Genomic DNA, 11,019 nt, shown 5'->3' with positions numbered 1-11,019 from the left:
TGGGGGAAGGGGGAGAGAGAGGAGAGAGAAGTGGGGGGAAGGGGGAGAGAGAGAGAGAGAAGTGGGGGAAAGGGGGAGAGAGAGAGAGAAGTGGGGGAAGGGGGAGAGAGAGAGAAGTGGGGGGAAGGGGGAGGGAGAGAGAAGTGGGGGAAGGGAGGGAGAGAGAAGTGGGGGGAAGGGAGGGAGAGAGAAGTGGGGGGAAGGGAGGGAGAGAGAAGTGGGGGGAAGGGAGGGAGAGAGAAGTGGGGGGAAGGGAGGGAGAGAGAAGTGGGGGGAAGGGAGGGAGAGAGAAGTGGGGGGAAGGGAGGGAGAGAGAGAGAGAAGTGGGGGGAAGGGAGGGAGAGAGAGAGAGAAGTGGGGGGAAGGGAGGGAGAGAGAGAAGTGGGGGGAAGGGAGAGAGAGAGAGAGAGAAGTGGGGGGAAGGGTGAGAGAGAGAGAGAGAAGTGGGGGGAAGGGTGAGAGAGAGAGAGAAGTGGGGGGAAGGGTGAGAGAGAGAGAAGTGGGGGGAAGGTGAGAGAGAGAAAGTGGGGGAAGGGTGAGAGAGAGAGAAGTGGGGGAAGGGTGAGAGAGAGAGAAGTGGGGGGGGGAAGGGTGAGAGAGAGAGAAGTGTGGGGGGAAGGGTGAGAGAGAGAAGTGTGGGGGGGAAGGGTGAGAGAGAGAAGTGTGGGGGGGAAGGGTGAGAGAGAGAAGTGTGGGGGGGGAAGGGTGAGAGAGAGAAGTGGGGGGGGGGCGACAGAGGGAGAGAGAGAAGTGGGGGGGGGGGCGGAGAGGGAGAGAGAGAAGTGGGGGGGGGCGGGAGAGGGAGAGAGAGAAGTGGGGGGGGGGCAGGAGAGGGAGAGAGAGAAGTGGGGGGGAGAAGGGTGAGAGAGAAGTGGGGGGAGAAGGGTGAGAGAGAAGTGGGGGGGGAAGGGTGAGAGAGAGAGAAGTGGGGGGGGAGAGGGAGAGGTGGGGGGAAGGAGGGGGAGAGGGAGAGAAGTGGGGGAGAGAGAGAAAAGGGAATGGAGGGGAAAGGGGAAACGGAGGGAGTGGGGGGGGAAAGGGAGACAGAGGGGGGGTCGGGGGGGGGGGAACGGAGAGATAGGGGGGACAGAGAGATGTCGGATAGATGGAGGGAGGAGAGGGAAGGGGGGTCCGAGGGATGGAGAAGGGGCGAGTGATGGAGAGATGGGGGGAAGGGGCGGGGGATGGAGAAGGGGGGGATGGGGTGGGAACGGAGAGGGGGTTATGGGGGACGAGAGCGGGGGGGGGAGGGAGCGAGAGCAGGGGGGACGAGGGGGGAGACAGAGAAAGAGTTGGGAGTAAGGGGGGCAGAGAGAGCGAGAGAAATGGGGGATAAGGGAGACAGAGAGAGAGAGGGGAGTTAAGGGGGACAGTGAGTAAGAGCGAGGGGGTCAAGGGAGGGGGGAGAGGGTGACTAAGTGGGATAGAGAGGGTAAGGGGAAAGGGCTACAGAGAAAGAGAGGTAAAGGGGTAAGCAGGACAGAGCGAGCGAGAGTGGGACGAAGGGACAGTGAATGGGGTGAAGTGGGACAGAGAGATTGAGTGAGAGGGGGACGAAGAGCAGGGGGAAGAGAGAGGGTAAGGGGAAAGGGCTATAGAGAGAGAGGTAAGGGGACAGAAAGAGAGAGAGAGATGGGAGCTAAGGGGGATCGAGGGAGAGGGGGGCTAAGGGGGACAGAGAAGGGGTTAAGGGGGGATGGAGAGAGGAGACGGGACGAGGGGGGACGGCGTGAGGGTGGGGATGAGGGCGTGGAGAGAGGGTCGGGACAGGGGGGAAAGAGAGGGGTGGGGACGAGATTGACGGGGGAGAGAGAGGCAGAGAGAGAAAGAGTAAGGCAGAAGGGGGACAGAGAAAGAAGGAACAGGCAGAGACAGGTGGGTAAGGGGGATGGAGACGGGGGGGGGATTAAGGGGGATAGAGTGCGTAAGAGAGATTGGGACAAATGGGGACAGAGAGAGTGAGGGGGACAAGGGGATAGGGACAGAGAGAGAGGGGGAGCGAGGGGATAGGGACAGAGAGAGAGAGGGAGCGAGGGGGTAGGGAGAGAGAGAGGGAGCGAGGGGATAGGGACAGAGAGAGAGAGGGAGCGGGGGGGATAGGGACAGAGGGAGCGAGGGGATAGGGACAGAGAGAGAGAGGGAGCGAGGGGATAGGGACACAGAGAGAGAGAGGGAGCGAGGGGATAGGGACAGAGAGAGAGAGGGAGCGAGGGGATAGGGACAGAGAGAGAGAGAGGGAGCGAGGGGATAGGGACAGAGAGAGAGAGAGGGAGCGAGGGGATAGGGACAGAGAGAGAGAGGGAGCGAGGGGATAGGGACAGAGAGAGAGAGAGGGAGCGAGGGGATAGGGACAGAGAGAGAGAGAGGGAGCGAGGGGATAGGGACAGAGAGAGAGAGGGAGCGAGGGGATAGGGACAGAGAGAGAGAGAGGGAGCGAGGGGATAGGGACAGAGAGAGAGAGAGGGAGCGAGGGGATAGGGACAGAGAGAGAGAGAGAGGGAGCGAGGGGATAGGGACAGAGAGAGGGAGCGACGGGATAGAGACAGAGAGAGGGAGCGACGGGATAGAGACAGAGAGAGGGAGCGACGGGATAGAGACAGAGAGAGGGAGCGACGGGATAGAGACAGAGAGAGGGAGCGACGGGATAGAGACAGAGAGAGGGAGCGACGGGATAGAGACAGAGAGAGGGAGCGACGGGATAGAGACAGAGAGAGGGAGCGACGGGATAGAGACAGAGAGAGGGAGCGACGGGATAGAGACAGAGAGAGGGAGCGACGGGATAGAGACAGAGAGAGGGAGCGACGGGATAGAGACAGAGAGAGGGAGCGACGGGGTAGAGACAGAGAGAGGGAGCGACGGGGTAGAGACAGAGAGAGGGAGCGACGGGGTAGAGACAGAGAGAGGGAGCGACGGGGTAGGGACAGAGAGAGGGAGCGACGGGGTAGGGACAGAGAGAGGGAGCGACGGGGTAGGGGCAGAGAGAGGGAGCGACGGGGTAGGGGCAGAGAGAGGGAGCGACGGGATAGGGGCAGAGAGAGGGAGCGACGGGATAGGGGCAGAGAGAGGGAGCGACGGGATAGGGGCAGAGAGAGGGAGCGACGGGATAGGGGCAGAGAGAGGGAGCGACGGGATAGGGGCAGAGAGAGGGAGCGACGGGATAGGGGCAGAGAGAGGGAGCGACGGGATAGGGGCAGAGAGAGGGAGCGACGGGATAGGGGCAGAGAGAGGGAGCGACGGGATAGGGGCAGAGAGAGGGAGCGACGGGATAGGGGCAGAGAGAGGGAGCGACGGGATAGGGGCAGAGAGAGGGAGCGACGGGATAGGGGCAGAGAGAGGGAGCGACGGGATAGGGGCAGAGAGAGGGAGCGACGGGATAGGGGCAGAGAGAGGGAGCGACGGGATAGGGGCAGAGAGAGGGAGCGACGGGATAGGGGCAGAGAGAGGGAGCGACGGGATAGGGGCCGAGAGAGGGAGCGACGGGATAGGGGCCGAGAGAGGGAGCGACGGGATAGGGGCCGAGAGAGGGAGCGACGGGATAGGGGCCGAGAGAGGGAGCGACGGGATAGGGGCCGAGAGAGGGAGCGACGGGATAGGGGCCGAGAGAGGGAGCGACGGGATAGGGGCCGAGAGAGGGAGCGACGGGATAGGGGCCGAGAGAGGGAGCGACGGGATAGGGGCCGAGAGAGGGAGCGACGGGATAGGGGCCGAGAGAGGGAGCGACGGGATAGGGGCCGAGAGAGGGAGCGACGGGATAGGGGCCGAGAGAGGGAGCGACGGGATAGGGGCCGAGAGAGGGAGCGACGGGATAGGGACCGAGAGAGGGAGCGACGGGATAGGGACCGAGAGAGGGAGCGACGGGATAGGGACCGAGAGAGGGAGCGACGGGATAGGGACCGAGAGAGGGAGCGACGGGATAGGGACCGAGAGAGGGAGCGACGGGATAGGGACCGAGAGAGGGAGCGACGGGATAGGGACCGAGAGAGGGAGCGACGGGATAGGGACCGAGAGAGGGAGCGACGGGATAGGGACCGAGAGAGGGAGCGACGGGATAGGGACCGAGAGTGAGAGAGAGAGACAGAGAGAGGGGGAGCGAGGGGAAAGGGACAGAGAGTGAGAGAGAGAGACAGAGAGAGGGGGAGCGAGGGGAAAGGGACAGAGAGTGAGAGAGAGAGACAGACAGAGAGAGAGGGAGCGAGGGGATAGGGACAGAGAGAGAGAGAGGGAGCGAGGGGAAAGGGACAGAGAGTGAGAGAGGGAGCGAGGGGATAGGGACAGAGAGTGAGAGAGGGAGCGAGGGGATAGGGACAGAGAGTGAGAGAGGGAGCGAGGGGATAGGGACAGAGAGAGAGAGAGGGAGCGCGAGGGGATAGGGACAGAGAGTGAGAGAGGGAGCGCGAGGGGATAGGGACAGAGAGTGAGAGAGGGAGCGCGAGGGGATAGGGACAGAGAGAGAGAGAGGGAGCGAGGGGAAAGGGACAGAGAGTGAGAGAGGGAGCGAGGGGATAGGGACAGAGAGAGAGAGAGGGAGCGAGGGGATAGGGACAGAGAGAGAGAGAGGGAGCGAGGGGATAGGGACAGAGAGTGAGAGAGGGAGCGAGGGGATAGGGACAGAGAGTGAGAGAGGGAGCGAGGGGATAGGGACAGAGAGAGAGAGAGGGAGCGAGGGGATAGGGACAGAGAGAGGGGGAGCGAGGGGATAGGGACAGAGAGAGAGAGAGGGAGCGAGGGGATAGGGACAGAGAGAGAGAGAGGGAGCGAGGGGATAGGGACAGAGAGAGGGGGAGCGAGGGGATAGGGACAGAGAGAGGGGGAGCGAGGGGATAGGGACAGAGAGTGAGAGAGGGAGCGAGGGGAAAGGGACAGAGAGTGAGAGAGGGAGCGAGGGGAAAGGGACAGAGAGTGAGAGAGGGAGCGAGGGGATAGGGACAGAGAGTGAGAGAGGGAGCGAGGGGAAAGGGACAGAGAGTGAGAGAGGGAGCGAGGGGATAGGGACAGAGAGTGAGAGAGGGAGCGAGGGGATAGGGACAGAGAGTGAGAGAGGGAGCGAGGGGATAGGGACAGAGAGAGGGAGCGCGAGGGGATAGGGACAGGGACAGAGAGAGAGGGAGCGAGGGGATAGGGACAGAGAGAGGGGGAGCGAGGGGATAGGGACAGAGAGAGGGGGAGCGAGGGGATAGGGACAGAGAGAGGGGGAGCGAGGGGAAAGGGACAGAGAGTGAGAGAGTGAGCGAGGGGAAAGGGACAGAGAGTGAGAGAGGGAGCGAGGGGATAGGGACAGAGAGAGAGGGAGCGAGGGAAAGGGACAGAGAGTGAGAGAGGGAGCGAGGGGAAAGGGACAGAGAGTGAGAGAGGGAGGCGAGGGGATAGGGACAGAGAGTGAGAGAGGGAGCGAGGGGATAGGGACAGAGAGTGAGAGAGGGAGCGAGGGGGAAAGGGACAGAGAGTGAGAGAGGGAGCGAGGGGAAAGGGACAGAGAGTGAGAGAGGGCGAGGGGAAAGGGACAGAGAGAGGGAGCGCGAGGGGAAAGGGACAGAGAGAGGGAGCGCGAGGGGAAAGGGACAGAGAGAGGGAGCGCGAGGGGAAAGGGACAGAGAGAGGGAGCGCGAGGGGAAAGGGACAGAGAGAGGGAGCGCGAGGGGAAAGGGACAGAGAGAGGGAGCGCGAGGGGAAAGGGACAGAGAGAGGGGGAGCGAGGGGATAGGGACAGAGAGAGGGGGAGCGAGGGGATAGGGACAGAGAGAGGGGGAGCGAGGGGATAGGGACAGAGAGAGGGGGAGCGAGGGGATAGGGACAGAGAGAGGGGGAGCGAGGGGATAGGGACAGAGAGAGGGGGAGCGAGGGGATAGGGACAGAGAGAGGGGGAGCGAGGGGAAAGGGACAGAGAGTGAGAGAGGGAGCGAGGGGAAAGGGACAGAGAGTGAGAGAGGGAGCGAGGGGGAAAGGGACAGAGAGTGAGAGAGGAGCGAGGGGAAAGGGACAGAGAGTGAGAGAGGGAGCGAGGGGAAAGGGACAGAGAGAGGGAGCGAGGGGATAGGGACAGAGAGAGGGAGCGAGGGGATAGGGACAGAGAGAGGGAGCGAGGGGATAGGGACAGAGAGAGGGAGCGAGGGGATAGGGACAGAGAGAGGGAGCGAGGGGATAGGGACAGAGAGAGGGAGCGAGGGGATAGGGACAGAGAGAGGGAGCGAGGGGATAGGGACAGAGAGAGGGAGCGAGGGGATAGGGACAGAGAGAGGGAGCGAGGGGATAGGGACAGAGAGAGGGAGCGAGGGGATAGGGACAGAGAGAGGGAGCGAGGGGATAGGGACAGAGAGAGGAGCGAGGGGATAGGGACAGAGAGAGGGAGCGAGGGATAGGGACAGAGAGAGGGAGCGAGGGGATAGGGACAGAGAGAGGGGGAGCGAGGGGAAAGGGACAGAGAGTGAGAGAGGGAGCGAGGGGACAGGGACAGAGAGGGAGCGAGAGAGCGAGGGGACAGGGACAGAGAGAGAGAGGGAGCGAGGGGACAGAGACAGAGAGAGGGAGCGAGGGGACAGAGACAGAGAGAGGGAGCGAGGGGATAGAGACAGAGAGAGGGAGCGAGGGGATAGAGACAGAGAGAGGGAGCGAGGGGATAGAGACAGAGAGAGGGAGCGAGGGGATAGAGACAGAGAGAGGGAGCGAGGGGATAGGACAGAGGGAGGGAGGGAGGGAGCGAGGGGATAGGGACAGAGGGAGGGAGGGAGGGAGCGAGGGGATAGGGGCAGAGAGAGAGAGGAGGGAGCGAGGGGATAGGGACAGAGAGAGAGAGGGAGGGAGCGAGGGGATAGGGACAGAGAGAGAGGGAGGGAGCGAGGGGATAGGGCCAGAGAGAGAGAGAGGGAGCGAGGGGATAGGGACAGAGAGAGAGAGGGAGCGAGGGATAGGGACAGAGAGAGAGAGGGAGCGAGGGGATAGGGACAGAGAGTGAGAGAGGGAGCGAGGGGATAGGGACAGAGAGTGAGAGAGGGAGCGAGGGGATAGGGATAGGGACAGAGAGGGAGGGAGCGAGGGGATAGGGATAGGGACAGAGAGAGAGGGAGCGAGGGGGATAGGGACAGAGAGAGAGAGGGAGGGAGCGAGGGGATAGGGACAGAGAGAGAGAGGGAGGGAGCGGAGAGGATAGGGACAGAGAGAGAGGGAGGGAGCGAGAGGATAGGGCCAGAGAGAGAGGGAGGGAGCGAGGGGATAGGGACAGAGAGAGAGGGAGGGAGCGAGGGGATAGGGACAGAGAGTGAGAGAGGGAGCGAGGGGATAGGGACAGAGAGCGAGGGGATAGTGACAGAGAGTGAGAGAGAGAGCGAGGGGATAGGGACAGAGAGGGGGAGCGAGGGGATAGGGACAGAGAGAGAGAGGAGCGAGGGGGATAGCGACAGAGAGAGAGGGAGCGAAGGGATAGGGGAGGGGGAGGAGGGAAAAGGGGTCCCAGAGAAAGGAGACAGAGGGGAGAGCTTGTGATCAAGATCACCCCTGATTGAATGACATCTATCCACAATACTCTGTATCACTGCAACAGTGTGCAGGCAAACATTAACTATTTGTGCAAACAAAAAAGTGCCAGGTATCTAACTAAGTCAGTGTCCAACATAGCGACCAGCACGTAAGTCAATAAATTAGGCTTCTCATTTAACGCGTCTTCACAAAAATGCACCACTCTTGTTTTGATATTGAAATAAATTTTAATTCCTATATCTTTATGAAATTTGTCACCGGCCCCCCATCTAAGACAAAAATTGTAATGTCCCTCCCCCCCGCCCGCACACGATAAGTTTGGACAGCCCTGGTTTAGAAGAATGAGAGATGATCTGATTGAAGCATACAAAATTTTTACAGGGCTCAACAGGGTTGATGTCGCAAGGGTGTTTCCCCTGGTTGGGGGGAATCTAGAACCAGGGACATAGACTCAGAATAAGAGGTAGACCATTTAGGACTAAGGCGTTGAGGAATTTCTTCATTCAGAGGGTGGTGAACCTTTGGAATTTTTCTACCCCAGAGGGCTGTGGAGGCTCAGTCTTTGAGTATATTCAAGACAGAGATCAATCGATGTCTAGATATTAAAAATATCAAGGGGTATGGGGATAGTACAGGAAGATGGCGTTGAGGTAGATTAGACATGATCTAGTTGAATGGCGGAGCCAGACAGAGGGGCTGTATGGCCTACTCCTGCTTCTATTTCCTATGTTCCTATATTTTTATTTTAAAAAGTCAGGAGTACCTTAGTATGCTTTTTTTGCCGTCAACAAGGTATCTATTATGACTATGGACAGTTCATTATTTATCCACTGCACCAGTGTATTGTTGTTTGTTTTCAAAAAGCAGTTTCACTTTAATAGATAAAGAGCGTAGCAATTTTTATGGTATTGACATGCTTTCATTGTGTGTCTAAATAATCATAAAACCATGGCTAGCCTTGTAACAAATTAGGAGGGCCCTTGGAAATTATAATATTAAGCATGCCCATGCATTTCTAATTCATTTTGGTAAAAGATAATTTTTTTTTAAACTTGCCTATGTTAAATATTTGAATTGTAATCCATTGAAAGACAGGTGATCCTTTTACACTTTTTTACCAAATTAAACTTAAAAGGACAGCTTGCTGGAATCTTGTAATGATATGGAGCTTCCTTTCTTTGCCTAACTAAATGAAGAATTTGAATACTGTATTATCAATTGGAGTGCTTTTGCACTTCAGATATGAGTGTGGGAATGGCTGGAATCATCCCAAGTTCTTGAGTCAGCATTTAAATAGTTTTTCTGTAAAATATATTTATAGAAAGCGTGTAAGGAAGAAAAAGCTAAGCTAAACACCGAGTGTGAAGAATATATTTAAGAATAGTATTCATTAGAAAGAAACAATACATCTGCAGAAGAATGGCAATGTTGCAATGCAACTTTCAAATAGAATCATATACTTTACCAACACAGAAAATAAATGGTGGCTTCATCTCTTTCCAATTTATTGTGCACCAGGAGAGACTAGAAGAAATGAGGCAGGAGCTTGTCCGACAGGATCAGGAGCATCAACAATCAGTAGAAGCTTTGCGACAGTTCCACGTACAGCAGCTGGAGCGACTACATGAAGAGCAGGAGCAACTGTTGGCTGAGGTGGATAAACTGAAGGGACAGCTTGCAGAGGTGAGAATAGTTTTAATGTAAGTATGTACTCATTTCATAATGTGGGCACTAATAACTGAATGAATTGAGTTAAAAAGAATGTTGGAAATCTGAATGTGAGACATCTGAAAGGAAACAAAAAAAAAATGCTGAACATACAGTGGGTCTGTCAGTGTGTGAGTGAAGAAAAATCAGGTTGATGTTTTAGATTGGGAAGTTTTGTGAAAATTAGAAAAAAATAGATCTTTATAGGATTGATCAAAACAAGAGGGTGGGAGATCTGAAACAAAAACAGAACGGTGGGGGAGGGGAAGAATCAAACCCATTAGATGAATGATTAAAGCAAAATACTGGAAATACTCAGTAGGTCAGGCAGCATCTGTGGAGAGAAAATACAGTGTTAAGGTTTCAGATCGTGACCTTTCATCAGAACTGGCAAAAGGTGGAAATGTAATAGGTTTTGAGCAAGTGAAAGTTGGGGGCGGGGGGGAGAAGAACAAAAGGGAAGATCTGTGATAGGGTAGAGGGCAGGAGAGATTAAATGACAAAAGGTTTCATGGTTCACAGTCAAAGTAAGGTAACAAAAGATGTGTCTGGATGAGATGTAAATGGCAGAATAGCAGCCGTCCAAGTACAAAGTGAAGGGATTAAGAAAGAAACGGGGGTGGGTGGGGAGGGAGATGGAAATGAACCAGCAAAAAAAGACTTGAAAAAAGAAAAAAAATGGGGGCAGCGGTTTTGATCTAAAATTATTGAACTCAATGTTGAGTCCAGAAGGCTAAAATGCCCAGTCGAAAGATAAGGTGGTGTTCCTCGAGCTTACGTTGAGCTTCATTGGAACACTAGCAGGCCACATTCAGAAATTTCATAATGGAAATAAGGTGGATAATTGAAGTGACGAGAGACAGGAAGCTCGGGGGCGCGCTTACGGACTGAATGGAGGTGTTCCACAAAGCGGTCACCCATTCTGCGTTTAGTCTCCCCAGTGTACAGGAGACCACATGGTGAGCAGCAAATACAGTATACTGAATTGAAAAAGGTACAAGTAAACCGCTGTTTCACTTGGAGTGTTTGGGGTCCTGGGTGGTGAGGAGAGAGGAGGTAAAAGGACAGGTGTTGTATCTCCTGCACTTGCATGGAGAGGTGCTATAGGAAAGGGTGGAAGTGTTGTGCGTAACTGAGGAGTGGATCAGGGTGCCGCAGAGGGAGCAGTCCCTTCGGGATGCTGAAAGGAGAGGGGAGGATGTGTTTACTTGCCTGAGGACTGGGGCAGTGGCAGGCTTTCTGTGTGTCGGCGCGCGCTGAAGTTCAAAAGAAGAAAAAAAGACTAACACATTTCCCGTGTTGTCGCTGTTATTTACCCAACCGATCACCTTACAGTGACATCACGGGAAATGTGTTAGTCTTTTTTTCCTCTTTTAAACCTCAGCACGCCTGTAAATAGCTTAAAAAATAAGGGGAAAGTTTTTTTTTTTAAAAACCCCTCAAAACCAACTGTATAAGTGATAAGGTTAGTACTGCTAAAGTGTTTTTTTTTTCATTAGTGCAATTTATCAAGGACTTTAGATTGTAGTGTGTAGTGTTTGGAGTAGAACAAGGCCCCTAGCATAATTAGTAATTTTTAATTAAAGGGAGTAACTAAGTAAACAAAGGTAAGTCATGGCAGGAGAGTTCGCATCTGTGATATGTTCCTCCTCTGCTATGTGGGAAATCAGGGACGCTTCCGGTGTCCCTGGTGACCATGTGTGCAGGAAGTGTATCCATCTGCAGCTACTGGCTACCTGCATTATGGAGGTGGAGCTGCGGGTGGATTCACTGTGGAGCATCCATGATGCTGAGATCATCGTGGATAGCATGTTTAGCGAGGTGGTCACACCGCAGGCAAAT

The 11,019-nt window shown here is 55.8% G+C and overlaps 1 protein-coding gene across 11 annotated transcripts in view; it reads left to right on the top strand.

Annotated features, from left to right (window-relative positions):
- The window catches only part of akap9 (A kinase (PRKA) anchor protein 9), a 362,971-nt gene that overhangs the window by 171,347 nt on the left and 180,605 nt on the right, over nucleotides 1–11,019 (top strand). For all 11 annotated transcript variants that reach the window (XM_068012548.1, XM_068012537.1, XM_068012517.1 and 8 more), the window contains exon 19: nucleotides 8,989–9,153. In XM_068012548.1, coding sequence (XP_067868649.1) covers nucleotides 8,989–9,153 — 165 coding nt within the window. The remainder of the gene's footprint in view (nucleotides 1–8,988; nucleotides 9,154–11,019) is intronic.

The sequence above is a fragment of the Heterodontus francisci genome, chromosome 2, assembly GCF_036365525.1.
Source record: "Heterodontus francisci isolate sHetFra1 chromosome 2, sHetFra1.hap1, whole genome shotgun sequence".
NCBI classification, from domain to species: domain Eukaryota; kingdom Metazoa; phylum Chordata; class Chondrichthyes; order Heterodontiformes; family Heterodontidae; genus Heterodontus; species Heterodontus francisci.
The sequence above is the reverse complement of the archived record's forward strand: the minus strand, read 5'-3'. Positions and strand labels throughout refer to the sequence as shown.